The sequence below is a fragment of the Mirounga leonina genome, unplaced genomic scaffold, assembly GCF_011800145.1.
Source record: "Mirounga leonina isolate KUSES-001 unplaced genomic scaffold, KU_Mleo_1.0 Mir_101664, whole genome shotgun sequence".
NCBI lineage: Eukaryota > Metazoa > Chordata > Mammalia > Carnivora > Phocidae > Mirounga > Mirounga leonina.
In genome coordinates this window covers 11673251-11690524 of record NW_023270175.1, presented here as the reverse complement: position 1 = coordinate 11690524, position 17274 = coordinate 11673251, and the positions used below count along the sequence as shown (strand labels likewise).

Sequence of the window (17274 nt, the reverse complement as noted above, 5' to 3'; positions counted from 1 at the left end):
CACGACAGTAAGCTATCTTTCTTTTCACGGAATAGATCTCTTTATTAATAAGTGATACTCTTGAGAGTAATGCCTTAAAATCCCAATAAACACGGGATATGTTCATATTTTATATCAGAAGCAAGAATTTTTCAAAAGGATGATGAAATATGTCTTCTTTCTTGACCCCTCTTTTTTAGTATATGTGCTGCCGAAGCGAGCACGTCTTGACCCCTCTTTACTGGATCATTTCTCCATCCATTGTCTAATATCCTAGGTGCTATGGAGCCAATGTTATGGCCCATGGTTCTCTACTAGGTTCAGTGAAAAAAGAAAAGATAAGTAATATGAAAAGAGGTAGCATGAAATATAAATCTGGTTTGTTTGATTATAATTAATAATGATAGAGTAACAGAATTCGACAGTGATTTATGTCAGTGGTGCTCAGTTTTGATTTGGGGAGGCAGCAAAATGTCATGGTTAAGTATAAACTCAAGGCCAGAGTGTCTGAGTTCAAATCTCACCTCTGCTACTTAATTTCTGTCTCTGCCTTGATTTTCTCATCTGTGTGTAACAGGGATAAAAATAGCCCCTACCATATAGGGTTATTATAGAGATTAAGTAAGTTAGTGTTTGCAAACTGCTTAGGATAGTACCAGATAATAGTAAGGACTATAGCACTTTTTGCTATTATAATTGCATTATTTTTCAGAATTGTAGATTTGATCGACATCTATGATGATAGCTAGATATACATATTCTTATTTGATACTATCAAAAAGAAAATATTCTACCTGCCACAAGTAATAATTACTTTGGAGTTACTATGTTCATGGATGTATGCAGAGAGCCACGGGTCTTTAAGCTTTAGGCAATAAGCTTTCTGTGTATCCCTTCCTGCTTATGGGTGGGCTCCAGCTCTGCCCTTGAACATACTGAAATCCAGCTCAAATTCCAATGAATGAAGACAACTTTAAAATTTCACTATGGAAGCTTACTATTTAAAACAGTGGGTTTCAGGGCACCTGGCGGGCTCTGTCGGGTGGAACGTGTGACTGTTGGTCTCAGGGTCGAGAGTGTAAGCCCCACTTTGGGGGCAGAGTTTCCTTTAAAAATAAAAAACAAACAAATAAAACAGTGGGTTTCAAACATCAGTGAGCTCGTTAACACAGATCCCTGAGCCTCACCCTAAGAGATTCTGCCAGATTCTGTGGGACTGGGGCCTGGGAATCTGCATGTTTAAGCATCTCTTTCTCCAAGACATATGCACCCGCAGACACACAAATAACACACTGACACACACAGGCAGGCACTCATACACACAAACACAGATGGTTCTGATGCAGTCTGTCCCGTAACCACAGGGATGGCAAGTCCTCAGAAGAAACACCGAAAACACTTATTTTAAAGAATCCTAAGATAAAATAAAATCATCTGTGAAGTTTAAAAGTCTTTTCTTGGGTGAACAGTCCCTCCCTGGTTCGCTTTGGAGGCTAAGCTTTAATTTTTTCCCCCTTTTCACTTCCAGGGTTCTTCTAAGAGGGGAGTCCCACCTAATAACCACCCCGACGCCAGGGGCGTTTTGGTCGTGACTTTCATTTTAAGAACCACAGTGTTGGAGATTCATTAGCGATTCCAGCGGCCAAGTTGTAAACTAGTTTGCAACATCAAAGAAGACAGGGACTTTCATTGAATCAGCTCAACAAGTGTTTATGGAGCACCAGCTAGATGTCAGGGACAGCAGTGGACAAAACAAACCGAGTCCCTGCCCTAGAACTTCCGTTCAGGTCGGAGAGACAGACAGTAATGTGTGAGTGCTAGAGAGCAATTCAAGGAGGGTAATGTATTAGGCAGCTCAGGCTGCCATGGCAAATACAAGAGACATTCATTTGCTCAGAGTTCTGGAGGCTGGAAGTCTGAGATCGGGGTGCCCGCATGGCGGGGGTCTGGGGAGGGCTCTCTTCCTGGCTTGCAGACACCCACCTTCTCCCTGTGTCCTCACCTGGCCTTTCCTCAGTGTGTGCATGTAGATGGAGAGAGATTTCTCTCTCTCTCTCTCTCTCTTCCTCTTTTTATAAAGCCATCAATCTTATCGGATTAGGGCTCCACCCTTCTGACCTCATTTAACCTCAATTACTTCCTAAAAGCCCTGTCTGTGTCGGAATGCAATCCTATTGGGAGTTAGGGCTTCAACTTGCGAATGTTGGAGGAGGACGCAATTCAGTCCACAGCAAGTAACGTGAGGGACGGTGGCTGGGCGGGGACGGGATGGGGGGTGGCTTTGGACTGAATGTGGCCAGGGAAGGCCTCTCCAAGGAGGTGAGATTCGGGTTTTGGGCAGCAGCTTGGCTTCAGTTTTTTCCTGGGACGTTGTTGTTGTGTTTGTTGCTGTTTTGTTTTGAAAGAGGAAACGGCGAAATCTTTGAAGCCTGAATTCGGATCCCAGCTTTACCACTTATGACTTGGGCAAGTTCCTAACCTCTCTGTGCTTCAGTTTCTTCATCTGGAAAATGGGAATGGTGATAGTACGTACCTCATAGAATAGTGTAAGGATTTGCGGTGCTGTCTAGTAGAACTTTCTGCAATAATGGTAATGCAATATCTGCTCTGTCCAGTGCAATAGCCCGCCTCTAGTGTGGCTCTTAGAAGTGTGGCTGTTGAGCACTTGAAATGTGGCTGGTGAGCCTGAGGAACTGAGTTTTTTGTTTTACTTCATTTTAATTAATTTAAACTTAAGCAGTCACGTGAATAGTAGCTACCATATTGGACAGCACAGATTTAACGAATTCACGCGCGTAAAATGCTTAGCACTGTGCCTGGCACGGAGTAAGGGTCAATATATGCTATCTAATACTGAGTACTATTGTACTATTTTTCCCAATCATAGATTTGATCGGTATCTATGATGATAGATTGATAGGCATACCTATTCTGTTAGTGATGGTGACAGGTGTTTCCCTGGTAGGGGGGAGGTGGTTTTTTTAATTTTTTTTTTTTGGATAAACAGCAATCACACTTTATCATAGTGCCTCGCTCCCCCAGTGCATTCATGGCTGTGCTGTCCCTCACCCTAGCTCCCCACCTGCTCACCTGTCTTTTCACTGAGCTGCGTGGTAGCCAAAGCCTCGGGGGACAACCTGCTCCCTGGGGACTGATGGGTGTGTGCTTCTCCCTGTCCAGCCGCGTGGAGATCACCGGTGGGTACTATGAATACATCGACGTCAGCAGCTGCCAGGACATCATTCACCTCTACCACCTGCTCTGGTCTGCCACCATCCTCAACATCGTCGGCCTGTTCCTGGGCATCATCACTGCCGCTGTCCTTGGAGGCTTTAAGGACATGGTAAGGAAGGAAGTGCCTTCCCATTCCAGAGGCCCCTGCCGGGGGCCAAGGTGGAGCCTAGGAGGTTGGAGGCGATGGGGACCCATGTTTTGAAGGGAGGAATCAGAAGCCATTGCTCTAAGAATGTAGCCGCCTTCCAACATCTCAAGTTGAAGGAACCAGGCAATGTCATTCGTCTGCACAAATTTCTTGTTAACATGAGTTGCCCATGTTCTTTTTTTTTTTAAAGATTTTATTTATTTGAGAGAGAGAATGAGATAGAGAGCATGAGAGGGGCAGGGTCAGAGGGAGAAGCAGACTCCCTGCCGAGCAGGGAGCCCGATGCGGGACTCGATCCCGGGACTCCAGGATCATGACCTGAGCCGAAGGCAGTCGCTTAACCAACTGAGCCGCCCAGGCGCCCCCGAGTTGCCCATGTTCTTGAGGCACATTCTGGGGGCGGGGGTGAGGAGCTGGTGCCTCAATTCTCCCGTTCATGCTGGTTATGTAAACGTAGCCTTTCATGCTCCCCCCTACCCCCCCAAACACTCACTTTTAGTAGAAACCTTTCTGGGCAGTGTTTTGTTTTTTTTTTAAACAGATGTGGGAGAGATGGAAGAAAAGAGGTTTTTTAGCTCAGGTAAGAGTAATGCTAGTATCCCCCTCCCCAGGAATTTCATCCTGGAGTTTCTCCAGAAAGACCACGTGGGCTCTTCTCTTTCTCCACTGAAGGGCCAGCCCTGGGCTAAGCTGTTTGCAGGGTCTTGTCCTCAACCTCAGCCTCCCCGAGTTCCCTATCTTCCCTCTCAACTCCTGGCCATATTTGTGTGTGTGTGTGTGTGTGTGTGTGCGCGCGCGCGCGCGCGCGCACATGCACCCAGTAAGTGCCCCATAATAGGGGGCTTCTTCCTTCCTGTGCTTTTAAAGCGTTGCTAAGCATTTCTTTGCTCATTTAACAAACCTTGATCTCTAACTATGGCGATAATAGCTTTAGAGCTATGGTTGTCAACCTGGCTTCCTATTAGAATAGAATCACCTGAGGTGCTTAAAAGAGCCCAGATGCCTGGACCCCTCCTCCAGAGTTTCTAATTTAATTGGTCTAAATTGAAGCACGGGCATCAATATTTTTACAAGTTCCCCAGATGGTTCTGCTCTGCAGCCAGGATTGAGTACCACTGCTTTAGAGGGGTCCCTCATGTGTTTAGGGAATTATTTTGTGCCTAAAAGGGGTTTTCCTTTGACCCCAGAAATGAGGCAGATAGCCCCTCAGCCCGGGGCTGTTTCTGTCCCATTTTGGGCTCCCTGAGGAACAGGAACCTGAAAGGCAGTTTGTAACTTGACCTTGGACTGTCAAAAGGCTAAGCAATGGAAAGTGAAAGGCGGGGGTAAGACAAGGGAAAAGAAAACACTCCAGAGCACGACCAAGTTGTCAGGAAGTTATTGAGTGTTCCTGCTGGTGACTCCAAGTCAAGAGAATTCCTTCCCCGCTCATGTCCTGTCTGTCTGTCCCTCTTTTTTTCTCTCTCTCTCTCACTCACGCATTTCCTTTTTTTTTTTTTTTTACTTTCTATTTATTTATTTATTTTTAGAGTGAGAAAGAGAGTGAGAGCCAGGGGCGGGGAGGAGGGAGAGGGAGAGAATCTCAAGCAGACTCCACGCCCAGCGCAGAGCCTGACACAGGGCTGGATCTCACGACCCTGAGATTACAGCCTGAGCCAAAACCCAGAGTCGGGCGCTCAGCTGACTGAGCCACCCAGGCGCCCCTCATACACACATTTCTCATTCCTGCGCCCCTCCGCATGCCAGGGCAAGCCGGAGCACTGAGGAGTGGGGGACGCATCAGCATAGATGGGACCCTCGGAGGGAGGAGGTCCCGTAGGGCTGGGCCTAAGGGAGCTTTGGGGTGAGAGGGCTTCAGAAAAGCTTTTTCTGGGTTGAACAGAGGATGCCCTGTGTTCTTGGAGACTTTCCCCAGGGGGCGGCTAAAAGCACTAGGAATGTTCCAGAGAACCCTTAACACCCATCCTGCTGTCCCATCTCCTCAACTCGCCAACCCCAGAGCTTCTCCTCCAGCCAGAGTGGCTCACATTCTGCACTGTGACCTTTGATCTTTAGGGGGAAAGGGGGTTTGTTGAGGGTCTGTCCTGAGAGGTAGCAGTGACGATGGTCCTTTATACGAAGGGCTTTTGCGCAATTACTTTCTTCACGCCTCCCCACTATTACTACCTGATGAGGTAATTACTGCCCCCATTTAACAGATGAGGAAACAGGCCAACAGAGGTCAAGTGACTTGCCCAGAACTAAACAGCAGAGCTGGGACTGGAGCCCAGCTTTGTCCAATGCCAGAGCTTTTGCTCTTTCTACTGCACCCCAGCTGCCCGGACCAACGTTTGGATAGCCCTTTCCGGTTCCACAAGTGTTTTAACACACATTACCTCCTTTGTTTAGCGGCTTTAATTTAGAACAGTTAAAGGCGAGTTGTTTCCAGCTGTCCAGAGCTTCCTTAGGCGGAAAGGAGGAGGAGGGCCAGAGAAGTACAAATGCAGGGCCTGGGAACTCAGTCAAGGACCAGTGGGCAAAACGAAAGACCGAGCGCAAAGATCCGATTGGTGAGATGGGAGAGCGAATGGGAATGGAAGATGGGGGGCCCAGGGAGAGCCCTTACTTTGATGGCTTTACTAAAATGAGACGTGGTGTAGGCCATCCTGGAACATCAGCCAGGTGAGCCTAAATACCGTCTTTGGCCTGGGTCCAAACGCGGTTGGCGACTCGTGGTGTGCCTCCCCGCCGAGCAGAAGGCCCGGGGATCTGCAGGGAGGCCCGCGGGGGGCTGGCTGGTGAAAGCCGCTCCTAGGGAGTGAGGACAGGAGCCAAGGGCTGGGAGCTGGCAGCTGACAACAGGATCAGCTAGGAGCCGCTGCTTCCAGAATGTGGCCTCCTGAGAGGAACAAGGATGTCCTCATTCCCCGACCAGAGGCGGCATGGGGAAAAGGATCTTTGAGAAATGTTTGATGAAGTGTCTGTTGACCCAAGATAGAAGAAGTTGAGATGGGTCTTTAAAAGGTGACTGTATCTTGCCAGTTTCTCCTCTTCGGTGTCTCTGGTTTGGAGGAAAGCAGGGAGGCATAAAAGTGGCACTATTTCCAAAGTCCGCAATCATCGCCTCAGAATAGACTCAGTCTCGTCCAGGCAAGACTGCGTTCACCATTTCCTGGGCCACCTAGAAATTTCTTGTTTCCCTGGAGCTCAGAATGTGCCTGATCAGTGATGGGGGGCGGGTCTCACAACTTCAGAGCCCCAGAGTTTTTTTTTTTTTAAGATTTTATTTATTTATTTATTTATTTGAGAGAGAGAGAGAGAGAGAGAGAGAGAGAGCAGGAGAGGGGGGAGGGTCAGAGGGAGAAGCAGACTCCCTGCTGAGTGGAGAGCCCGATGCGGGACTCAATCCTGGGACTCCAGGATCATGACCTGAGCCCAAGGCAGACACTTGACTGAGCCACCCAGGCGCCCCCGGAGCCCCAGGGTTTTAACAGAAATGCACACAGTGCTGTACACACACACAAACAGACACAGAGCCCAAATGTGTTGTAAAATCACAGTTAGCAATGTAAGGCCTCTCTTGCCCTGCCCATTCTGTCTACACCCTCTACCCTGGACTCTCCTCTCTTCCGTGCCTTTTCTGTGCTCATTCCATCCTCCTCTTGTGTTGTTTTCTCTGTAATAGTCAACTTCCTTTCAAAGATGATCCCGCCCCGCCCCGCCCCCCGCCCCGGCCTCTTCTCTGAACACACAACAATTTTTAGAGATAGAGTTTACATTGCATGATTGTTTCTCTCTGGCTAGGCTTAGTTTATTTGCAGAGAAGAACTGGTTTCATTTTGCAAGAGCTGGAGAGCGTGCTTTTAACTGACAGAAAGCCAAGGGAACATGCTTTCTGGGACTTCCTCGGGGATGAAATTTCTTCTTAGCATTCTGGTGGAGAGGTAAGGGCGTTTCTGAGCACTCTTTCTCTATAAAGCGAGCCAGCCCTTGGAATGGTCAAGAATCTCAGCCCTCTCCCGAGCGTGGGAGGGGCTGACAAACATTTCTCTGCTTGTCTGGGAGCTGCATTGTAATGCCTGAGGTTTGTAGCTCTTCAAACCTCCCAGAGATGTAAACAGTAACCCACTCCAAGGAAGAGAGCAGTAGAACTGTGTTGAAACTTGCTCTAAGGAAGATTCCTCTGCCAACACCCCCAGCGTGGCTGCCTGTAGCCATTGCCAAAGCCTGCCCACACGCTTTCATCACTTGAGAGGAAGCTTCTGCTCTCCGTTAATGTGGAGTAGATATGTACCAAGAATCAAGACTCATTGATTTTGCAGACAGCTCTTGATTATCCATGCAAATGGCAGCAATGTCAATGACACGGAAAATGGGGAAAACATTTACCCTGCACTTTGACCCATGTGGCACTCATAAGGTCCTGCTTGGGACAGCCCTGGTTGGGAACTAATGAGCAGTGGTGACTTCCTTTAGCAGTGTATTTGGGATCTTATTCTTTTCTTTGTCTTTTTGTTTTTTTACATGATTTCAACTTTTCTATAGGTTCGAATTTTTAAAAATAATAAATTGGGGGGAAATGACACAAGTAATACCTATTATATATATAAAAAAAAAAAAATAGAAGGGCACCTGCGTGGCTCAGTCAGTTAAGGGTCGAGCTCTTGATCTCAGCTCAGGTCTGGATCTCAGGGTCATGAGTTTAAGCCCCACACTGGGCTCCACATTGGGCATGGAGCCTACTTAAGTTAAAAAAAAAAAAAAGGAAAGAAAGTGAAGGGTCCCCATTTACCTCCTGATGCTACTTCCCTCCCCAGAGATAACCACAGTTGACAGTCTGTTGTGAATCTCTCCAGGTTAATTTCTTTTCATTTACAAACGTACACACATGTATAGTTGTTCGGGTCTTTGTTTTTACGTAAGTCAGGAATCATGCTATATAATGTAACGGGTTCATTTTTTTTGGAGGAGTTTTAGGTTCACAACAAAATTAAGAGGAAGGTATAGAGGGGCGCCTGGGTGGCTCAGTCATTAAGTGACTGCCTTCGGCTCAGGTCATGATCCCAGGGTCCTGGGATCGAGTCCCACATTGGGCTCTCTGCTCCGCGGGAAGCCTGCTTCTCCCTCTCCCACTCCCCCTGCTTGTGTTCCCTCTCTCACTGTGTCTCTGTCAAATAAATAAATAAATAAATAAAATCTTAAAAAAAAAAAAAAGAGGAAGGTATAGAGATTTCCCATGTCCTCCCTGCTCCCATCCCACACGTAGCCTCCCCCTTTAACTACATCCCCAGCAGAGTAGCACATTTATTATCAAGGATGAACCTACATCGCCAAGTCATTGTCACCCAAAGTCCGTAGTTTACCTTAGGGCTCACTCTTGGTGTTGTCATTCTGCGGGTTTGGACAAATGTATAATGACTTGTACCCATCATTATACTATCACACAGGGACGTTTCACTGCCCTATAAACCCTCTGTGCTCTGCCTGTTCCTCCCTCCCCCCAGCCACAACCCCTGGCTACCACTGATCTCTTTATGGTCTCCTTAGTTTTGCCGGTGGCTTTCTAGTCTTGTTACTACTTAATGATGTCTGCTGGACGGCTTTCTCCGGCAGGGACCATAGGTCCACATCATTGTGGCTCAAGAGCTGCATGGTATTGCACAGTACGGACGTGCCAGTTTATTTAATCATTCTCCCGGTGATGAACGTTTATGTTGTTTCTACTTTGTGTTCTTCTACAGAATCCAGCTCTGCCAGCGCTGAACTGTTCTGTTGAAAATGCCCACCCGACGGTTTCTTACTATGCTCGTCCTCAAGTGGCATCGTACAATACCTACTATCATAGCCCCCCCCACCTGCCGCCATATTCTGCTTACGACTTTCAGGTATGTTCTGAGGGAAACACAACTCTCCCGTGACTCTTGCTGCCATTCCTGCTATCTTGTTCTCTCCCTAATTATGGAACCTCCCTCCTATGGACAAGGTAGCCAGGCCCTCAGCCTGACGGCCTTCAGCAGCCTGTGGGTACCAGTGACGAGCTTACAGACTATAGCAAGGCAAGATGGGAGAGATGGGGAGGGTGGGAAAGACACAGGAAACAGAGAGATGGAAGAAAAGGGAGAGAAGGAGCGAGGATCGAGGTGTCCCAAATTGCCTTGACCAGCACCCAGGAGGGGACGTACTCATTAGTACGTCAGTATGGACCCCTGTCCAACCGCGGCTTTTCCCATTCTTCTGCCACAGAGAGAGGCCTAGACCTGCTCTTTAGCACAAAGGACTCTGGCCACACAAGGGATTGAATGAAATCTGTAATGAGGAACAAGTCCCTTGTTTTTCTCCAGACTTCCTTAACTAGGACTACACGGAGAAAGGGTTTTGTTTTGTTTTTTTAAATAACACCCCCCCTCCCCTTTTTTGCCTTGTTATCACATGGGTCCGAAATAGAGTTACCAAATTTGCACTTTCCCCTTTTCCTTTTGAGCTGAGACAAAGCACAGAAAAACAGAACCAAGAAAGGCACTTAATTAAAAGGCCTTCATTGTGTGCAGAGCACTGGGCTAGGCACTTCAAGGAAACAAGCAAAATGGTCTTTTCAACATTTACAGTGATCGGCAACCCTTGACCATAGAAGAGTGGGATTACACGGAAGTCTGGTTAATTGAAAATTTGAGGACCAAAGGAAATACCTTTGAAAGGAGAGGAGCCCATAATGAATTTGCTTCTCCTGACTAAGGGCCCCTAGATGCTCCAAGGGGACATAAAGGCATGACTGTTTGGGGGTGCTTCCAATTAGCCAGCCAGTTTACAAACACAAAGCCCTTGGGCAACCTAATTTCAGCTTTAGATTAACAAAATAATTGAACCTGGAAAGCCCCATTTTGTTGAAGACAGTGTCCTTTTGTTCGGCTTAGATGCTGTGCGTGGAGGTCTAGGCCTGTATATCGCAACAGTAATATATATAGTGTGACCACGGACTTGTTCACTCTTATAAAATGCAGAACCAGAACAAGGAGGTGTCCATCAAAGCTTGGGAAAAAAATAATGCTGGAACTTGTTCTAAAGCCTATAGTATTTACAGGCAGACAACAGAGGGAACTCGTTACCCAAATAGGTGCTACACAGACTGGGAAACACAAATCTGTTCAAAAAGGGCATAGACAATTTCAGCAGGGACAGAGGCAAGAGGAGTCCTTTAAGAGACTGCAAGGATGGGGGCGCCTGGGTGGCTCAGTTGGTGAAGCATCGGCCTTTGGCTCAGGTCAGGATCCCAGGGTCCTGGGGTTGGGCTCCCTGCTCAGCAGGGAGGTTGCTTCTCCCTCTCCCTCTGCACCCCCCTCTTGCTCTCTCTCCTGTGTGCTCTCTCTCTCTCTCTCATAATTAAATAAAATCTTTAAAAAAGAGAGAGAGAATGCAGAGATGTTGAAATTTAACACAGCAATAAAAAGTAATAAAAAGTCATCTTGGGGGGCCCCTGACCAGCTCAGTCAGCAGAGCACGCAGCTCTTGATCTCGGGGACTGAGTTCAAGCCCCATGTTGGGCATAGAGCTTACTTTAAAAAAAAAAAAAAAGGTCATTCTGGGATAGAGGGGCCACAGACACATAGGTCCAGCCCAGGGGCTGCCTCCATTTATTTTTTATCGAAGCAAATTATGTTGATTATATTGATTTTAGGAATTTTCACTTTATAACGAACCCCTGAAGTAGGAACAATCATCTCCCTGCTGATGGTCCTTGTACACTCTAAGATAGGAAGCCTCTCTGTAGGGTATTGAGACATTTCTTCATCCATCGTTCCTCATTCAGACACTACCCCAGGGATGAAAACAAGATTGACAATGCCAGTGGTGACTCGGGCTGTTGGCTTCCGTTCAGTCGGTGTTTACTCTGTGTTCCCATGTGCCAAGCACTGTGCTAGGAGCCGTGGATAGAAAGATTGATTGCATTAAGAAATCAGGGACTTGGGGAACCTGGGTGGCTGAGTCGTTGGGCGTCTGCCTTCGGCTCGGGTCATGATCCCGGAGTCCTGGGATGGAGCCCCATATCGGGCTCCCTGCTCAGCGGGAGGCCTGCTTCTCCCTCTCCCACTCCCCCTGCTTGTGTTCCCTCTCTCGCTGTCTCTCTGTGTGTGTGTCAAATAAATAAATAGAATCTTAAAAAAAAAAAAGGAAATCAGGGACTTGAGTGGGGGGTGGTCAGGGGACAGCAATGGAGACAAAAAAGTAAATAGTCTATTACCCAGAGTGCTGTGGAAACCCAGCAATAGGGTCCCTAACCCAAACCTACACTGTGGGTTTATAGCACGGACGTCAGGGATTTGTGGAAGCCTCTACTTTTTAAGAACAGCTCCTATTCACTGAGCCCTTGTTCTGCACCAAGCATGGTGCCGAGTGCTTCACGTATATCATCCAGTGTAATCCTTTGAGGGAAACAGTCTTGTCATTGCCAGTCTCTTGTCATTGGAGTCTGTCTGACTCTAGAATAGGCTTAAAGAATTCTTTGGAGAAGCTGTAAATCTGAGCCCAGCATAGATCTTTTTTCCCCCCAGTTAATTTTAGGATCTTTATATTTTTTACTGATTTAAATTATGGGCTTCCTAATCATGACTCAGAAGGGGTCTCTAGAGAGTAAATTCTCTCTGATTAATTATTAAATTGCTCCCCACTCTAGCAGCTGCTGGGACACTTCTCATACCTCTCCCGGTTCTTTTTCTAGGTTCGAGCTGTCTTTGTGTTTCCTTTTTGGAGACTTTGGAGTTGTGTGGTGTGGGTTTTGAGTGATGTGGGGTTTTAAATTTTTTTAGAGACTTTATTTATTTTAGAGAGAGAGAGAGAGAGAGAGCACAATGAGCAGGGGGAGGAGCAGAAGGGGAGGGAGAGGGAGAGAAAAAATCTCCAGGAGATTCCGCACTGAGAGCAAAGTCCCACGTGGGGCTCAATCCCTCAATCCTAAGATCATGACCTGAGCCAAAACCAAGAGTCAGACCCTCAACCGACTGAGCCACCCAGGCGCCCCAAGTGATGTGTTTTTAAGGACTTCACTCTGGTCAGATGGCCCCGAGGATGCTGTGAGTGCTGAGCTGGGAGAAACGGGACTCTTGCAAACACTGGACTCCACGGTGTCCTCCCTTCATGAGGTCCCCATCCCCCGAGACAGGAAGGATAGAAACTGAGACTACCTTTGCCTCCTCACTAACCTCCCCACTCACTTCTGTTGCCCCCACGTTCATTTCCCTCCTGCCTGTACTTTGGTTTCAGCCAAGTAGTCCAAATTCCGCAGGGTATAAAGCATCGGTTTCTACTTCCACTGGGAAATTCAACCCAGGGGAGCTTTGTGTAAAACCTTAAGGGGTTCCAGCCATACTTCCCAGCCGGGCCTACCAGCCTGGTCCCCCTACTTCACTCTAACCAGGGGCTGGTTCCTTTCCTGTCCACCTGGTGAATTGCCACGCCTGCGCCTTGCCCCTCTTCTCGCTCCAGCCTCCCAAGAAGCGACTCCGGAAGCTCCAACTGACGGAGGCCCAGCAGTAGGCTATCTAGGTGCTTTTCATGCTTTGCGCTGAGCGGGGATTCCAAGCTCTGTTCTTTTGAGCTGCCTGTCCCATTAGTAAAGTCCACTCGGAGGCAGGAACCAAAAGGCACCAGGCCAGCTCCCCAGCAGCAACAAAGCCAAATCCTTCCCAAGGTGCCTGCCTGTTGCTAGGAAACTACGTGCTGGTCCTGTGGGTCTTGTCCCCCACTCCCCCCACTGGGCCCCAAGGGTGTGTGGACTACAGCCAGTTAGCTCCCTAGCTCTGCCAGGAGCCCTTCAATTTTATCCTTAAGGCTCCCAGCGTCCTCAAAGGGAAGTGAGAAACATCCCAGCCCCAGCCACTTGAATACTTCCCGAACATGAAAGCAATAAGTGAGAACCAAAGGCCGTTGTGTCACCACCCCCCCTTTTACTATCAAAGTGTACAACTGCCCCCCCGCAGCAGCTGCTGCCCACAGAAGCCTCTCGTAGCACCTCTCGGGACAGAACTGCCTTTCGCGGCGCTGTCGGAAACTTGGCCTCCTGTCCGGGGCTGGGAGCACCTAAGACCGGCCGCCTGGTTCTCACCCTCCCATGGCGGCATTCAGAAGGGCCAAGCACCGCGTCCCCGTCCCCCGGAGACTCTTGTCCCCACTGGGCTGAGAGGACAGTGTTCTTGGTTGAGGAAAGCAGCAGGAGAGGAGGGAGAGGGGAGGGAGGCCTGCAGTGCAGAATGGAAAACCAGGAAGTCTTCCTGGAGGCGGGAGACAAGTTGGGATTTTAGCAAGGAATCCTGCTTGTCTCAAGTCCACGGACTCAAGTTTTGTCTTTAGAGGCTCTGCAGGTTCTAGGACCCTGTCATTCCTTCCCTCAGGGCAGAAATAATGGATGGGGCGGGGGAGGGGGAGGGAGTGATGGTGGCCCCAGCATGATGTGGACAGATATTTCCGTGTCTCGCGCAAGACCTAGAAACCTGGACAGCCCTTTCTAAGGCGTGCAGGGGTGAGGACTGGCGATTAGGAGACTCAGCCAGGTGGGCTCAGGCTCCAGAAATCCCATGTCAAGGCTGCCTTTCGATTGCCCCAGGCCTTTAAAAATGACATGATCGACTCAGACTCTGGCCAGCCACACAAAGTAAAGGCATGACCTCCCCCAAACAGCACTTGAACTCTTGAGAAATTTTGGGGTAAGTGGGTCTTGTTTTTCTTTTAAAAGCCATAGCTTTTATTTATTTATTTGAGAGAGAGTGGGGGAGGGGAGCAGAGGGAGAGGGATAAGCAGACACCCCGCTGAGCAGGGAGCCCAACCGTGGGCTGGATCCCCATGACTCCCGAGATCATGAGATCATGACCTGAGCCAAAACCAAGAGTCAACGCTTAACCGACTGAGCCACTCAGACGCCCCTTTTTGTTTGTTTTTTTAATATACCAGTTCCTCCTAGAGCTAAGACACACCAGAAAACTGCAGTTCTCCAGCCCCGTTCATTGGCTTATTATGTTCACCCTTCCGGAGAGCCTAAAACTGGCCCGTGGCCTCCTGCTATCCGGGTAGCCCCCTCCAGTCTTCAGGCCTCAGCCATTCTGCCCCGCTGGAGCAAGGCAGCGGTACCCACAAGATGGGGCGGCATTCTTTGAAACTCGATTTTACTTTTAAAAAACATGCCCAATTGGGGCCCCTGGGTGGTTCAGTCGGTTAAGCATCTGCCCTCGCCCAGGTCATGATCCCGGGGTCCTGGGATCAAGCCCTGCGTCGGGCTCTCTGCTCAGCGGGGAGTCTGCTTCTGTCTCTCAAATAAGTAAATAAAATCTTAAAAAAAAAAAACCGTGCCAAGTTCATCTCATATACTCCTGAGGTTAGGGTCACTCATTCAACATTTATTGAGCACCTACTACTTGCCAAGCACTGTTCTGAGCTCTGCGGGATATAGCAATGAACCAAACAAAAACAGGCCAACTCTCCTTGAGCAGGAAAATCATCAGAGTCAAGGGTATACATGAGCCAGAGAGGAAGCAGCAGCAATGGCTCCTGACGTGTCAATTCACTGTTTTTACAAAAGAAAAAATAAATCTGTATCCTCTCTCTTCCCGAAGACTACCAAAGTTGGACAATACAAAGTCAAATTGCATCTTGTGTCTCTGCAACCTGACAGATTGTTCCTTGTTCTTACCATTGGTATTCTCACCTCCACGCCTGTGTTCCTCTCTGCCCTCCAACCTACCCTGCACTTGGGGCTGGTGGGCCACGGTTAAGATGAGATAGAAATTGTCAGACTCGGAAGAACCCAGATCCAAGAAAGCCCACTTAGGCTCTCTGACCTTAGTTTTGTGTTTTGGTCTGTGAGATGGGCTCTGTGACATATTCTGGTAGCAAAGACTTTCCCAGGTATTACTGGCTTAACCTCAGAAGTTCTTATGGCCCAAAGTCCTTTTCTGAAGACTAGCTGGGATGCTGTTGCCATAGTTCGAGGGAGAGGTATTGAAGGCTTGGGCTGTAAACGTGGACAAGGGAGTGGTGGATTGAAGAGGCAACACAGAAGTAGGAGCAACAAGAATGGATGACTGGATGCAGGGCTCAAAGGGCCAGGGAGGAGGACCCCATGCTATCTGCAGGGAGCTGTGCAGCCTGAGGGACCGGGAGAGTGGGACCAACCCACGGGCTCATTGCCCCTCATTAACTTTGTGAGGCTTAGGAGCCCTCTGTTTTTCCAAACAGAAGCAAACTTGGTCCACATTCACTTTTTAAGTAACAATGGCCTGTGGAGGAATCGCAACCCGGCTGCCTAAACTGGTTTTGTTTTTATTACACAGCATTCCAGTGTCTTTCCATCCTCCCCTCCCTCTGGACTTTCTGATGAGCCCCAGTCCGCCTCACCTTCGCCCAGCTACATGTGGTCCTCGAGCGCACCGCCCCGCTACTCTCCTCCCTACTACCCGCCTTTTGAAAAACCACCACCTTACAGCCCCTAAAGAGGAATGCCTGCTGGCTATTGAGATTATTGTGGCTTTTGTATTTCTGCTTTAGTGGAAGTGTGTAGGGTACAAAATTTAAAGTGCGATTCTTATGCATAAAGTTTTGCGAAGGCCTGCCAAGCTAGGGAAAGATAGGGATGAAGCTTATTCATTTATCAGTGCAGAGCAGGGGTGGCTAGGCTGAACCCAGCGCTTCCAAAAAGGGCAGCGTGCACTCTCTAAGCAAGGCTGGGGAGCCATCCCGGCAAGAAGCTTGTCCCGTATGCACCTGCGTTTCCCTGTGGCTCCACCTCTGTCCTCAGCGGTGCCTGCCACCTGTTTCACTTTGTGGAAATGCAGTGTCGTCCTCAGACCCTTGGCAGACCGCCGCCCTAGCACCTTGGGTGAAGCACCTGGCTTGTCTATAGGCCCAATCTTTCCCTACCACTAAAGTCAGTCCCTAAGGAAAATTTCCCAGATGGAGCTACCCACTGGTTCCAATGCAGAGAGTTCTGGCTAAGATTTTGTTTGCTTGTGTCCGGATGTCGAAAAACGCTGCCCGTACCTTGTACTCCTTTCTTCTCTGTGAGTATTGTAAAAATGGCTGTCGTGATCATTCAGCTCGGCTTTCGTTATCAGTACCTCCCAAAGGGAAAAGTGCAATATTCCGTCGAGTAGTGGGGAACAGGATCGATTGTTTAGGATGCACTGAAATACAAAGAGCAACTTGTGAGGTGTTTTGAGTTGATCTCAGTTACACACCCGATAACTTAGGAGACCGTGGTTCTACTGCATGGTGCAGTATTACAAAAGATATTGGCTATGGGAGATCTTATGGTTAAAATTCAGAGTTAAAAACGCTAGGTTAGGTTCTTGGGTGGTGATGATGAGTTGTTACTAATCTTTGTGACTATTTAATCTTCAGATATTGTGCTTCAATCCCAGCAAACCGCACGTATCCTGCACCCCACCCCAAAAGAATCATCCGTATTCTAATGCCACTGCTCCTATTGGTCCTTTTTTCTGTTGAGACCAATCATGACAGTGTTCAAGATTATGAAAGTGTTACAATGCCGCTTTAAGTCTGCAAAACCTCAAAAGTAGCCAACTTGACAAATTCTTAGGTGTTACCGTAAATTTCAAATCCATCTAGCACATCTGTGGTAGGTGTTTGTACGGTTCTTTTAATTATGCATAGCTTTAAACCATCCACCTGACGAATTTAACACTTTGGCACCCATGCCTTCACTTCAGAACCAACACTTTCACTGCGATCTTATGTTAACCTGAGAACTGGAGTGATTTAAAGGAAGACGGATAATCCTACACTTGTATGACGTAAAAATACAGGGGCTACAGGAGGGTACCTAATTAGATAGTTCTGCAAACACAAAACGCATACGGGAAAATTTTCCGGCCAATTTCGCTACCTCCCGACTTGATGGATTAGAGGTAGCAGGCAAATGCTGGTGCTCCCA

The 17274-nt window shown here is 48.2% G+C and overlaps 1 protein-coding gene across 1 annotated transcript in view; it reads left to right on the top strand.

Moving 5' to 3' along the window:
* The window catches only part of TMEM255A (transmembrane protein 255A), a 46256-nt gene extending 30217 nt beyond the window's left edge, over window positions 1-16039 (top strand). Inside the window, exons 8-10 of the mRNA XM_035005592.1 lie at window positions 3160-3322; window positions 9082-9225; window positions 15656-16039. Coding sequence (XP_034861483.1) covers window positions 3160-3322; window positions 9082-9225; window positions 15656-15814 — 466 coding nt within the window. The 3' untranslated portion in view covers window positions 15815-16039. The remainder of the gene's footprint in view (window positions 1-3159; window positions 3323-9081; window positions 9226-15655) is intronic.
* Window positions 16040-17274: the final 1235 nt, after the last annotated feature.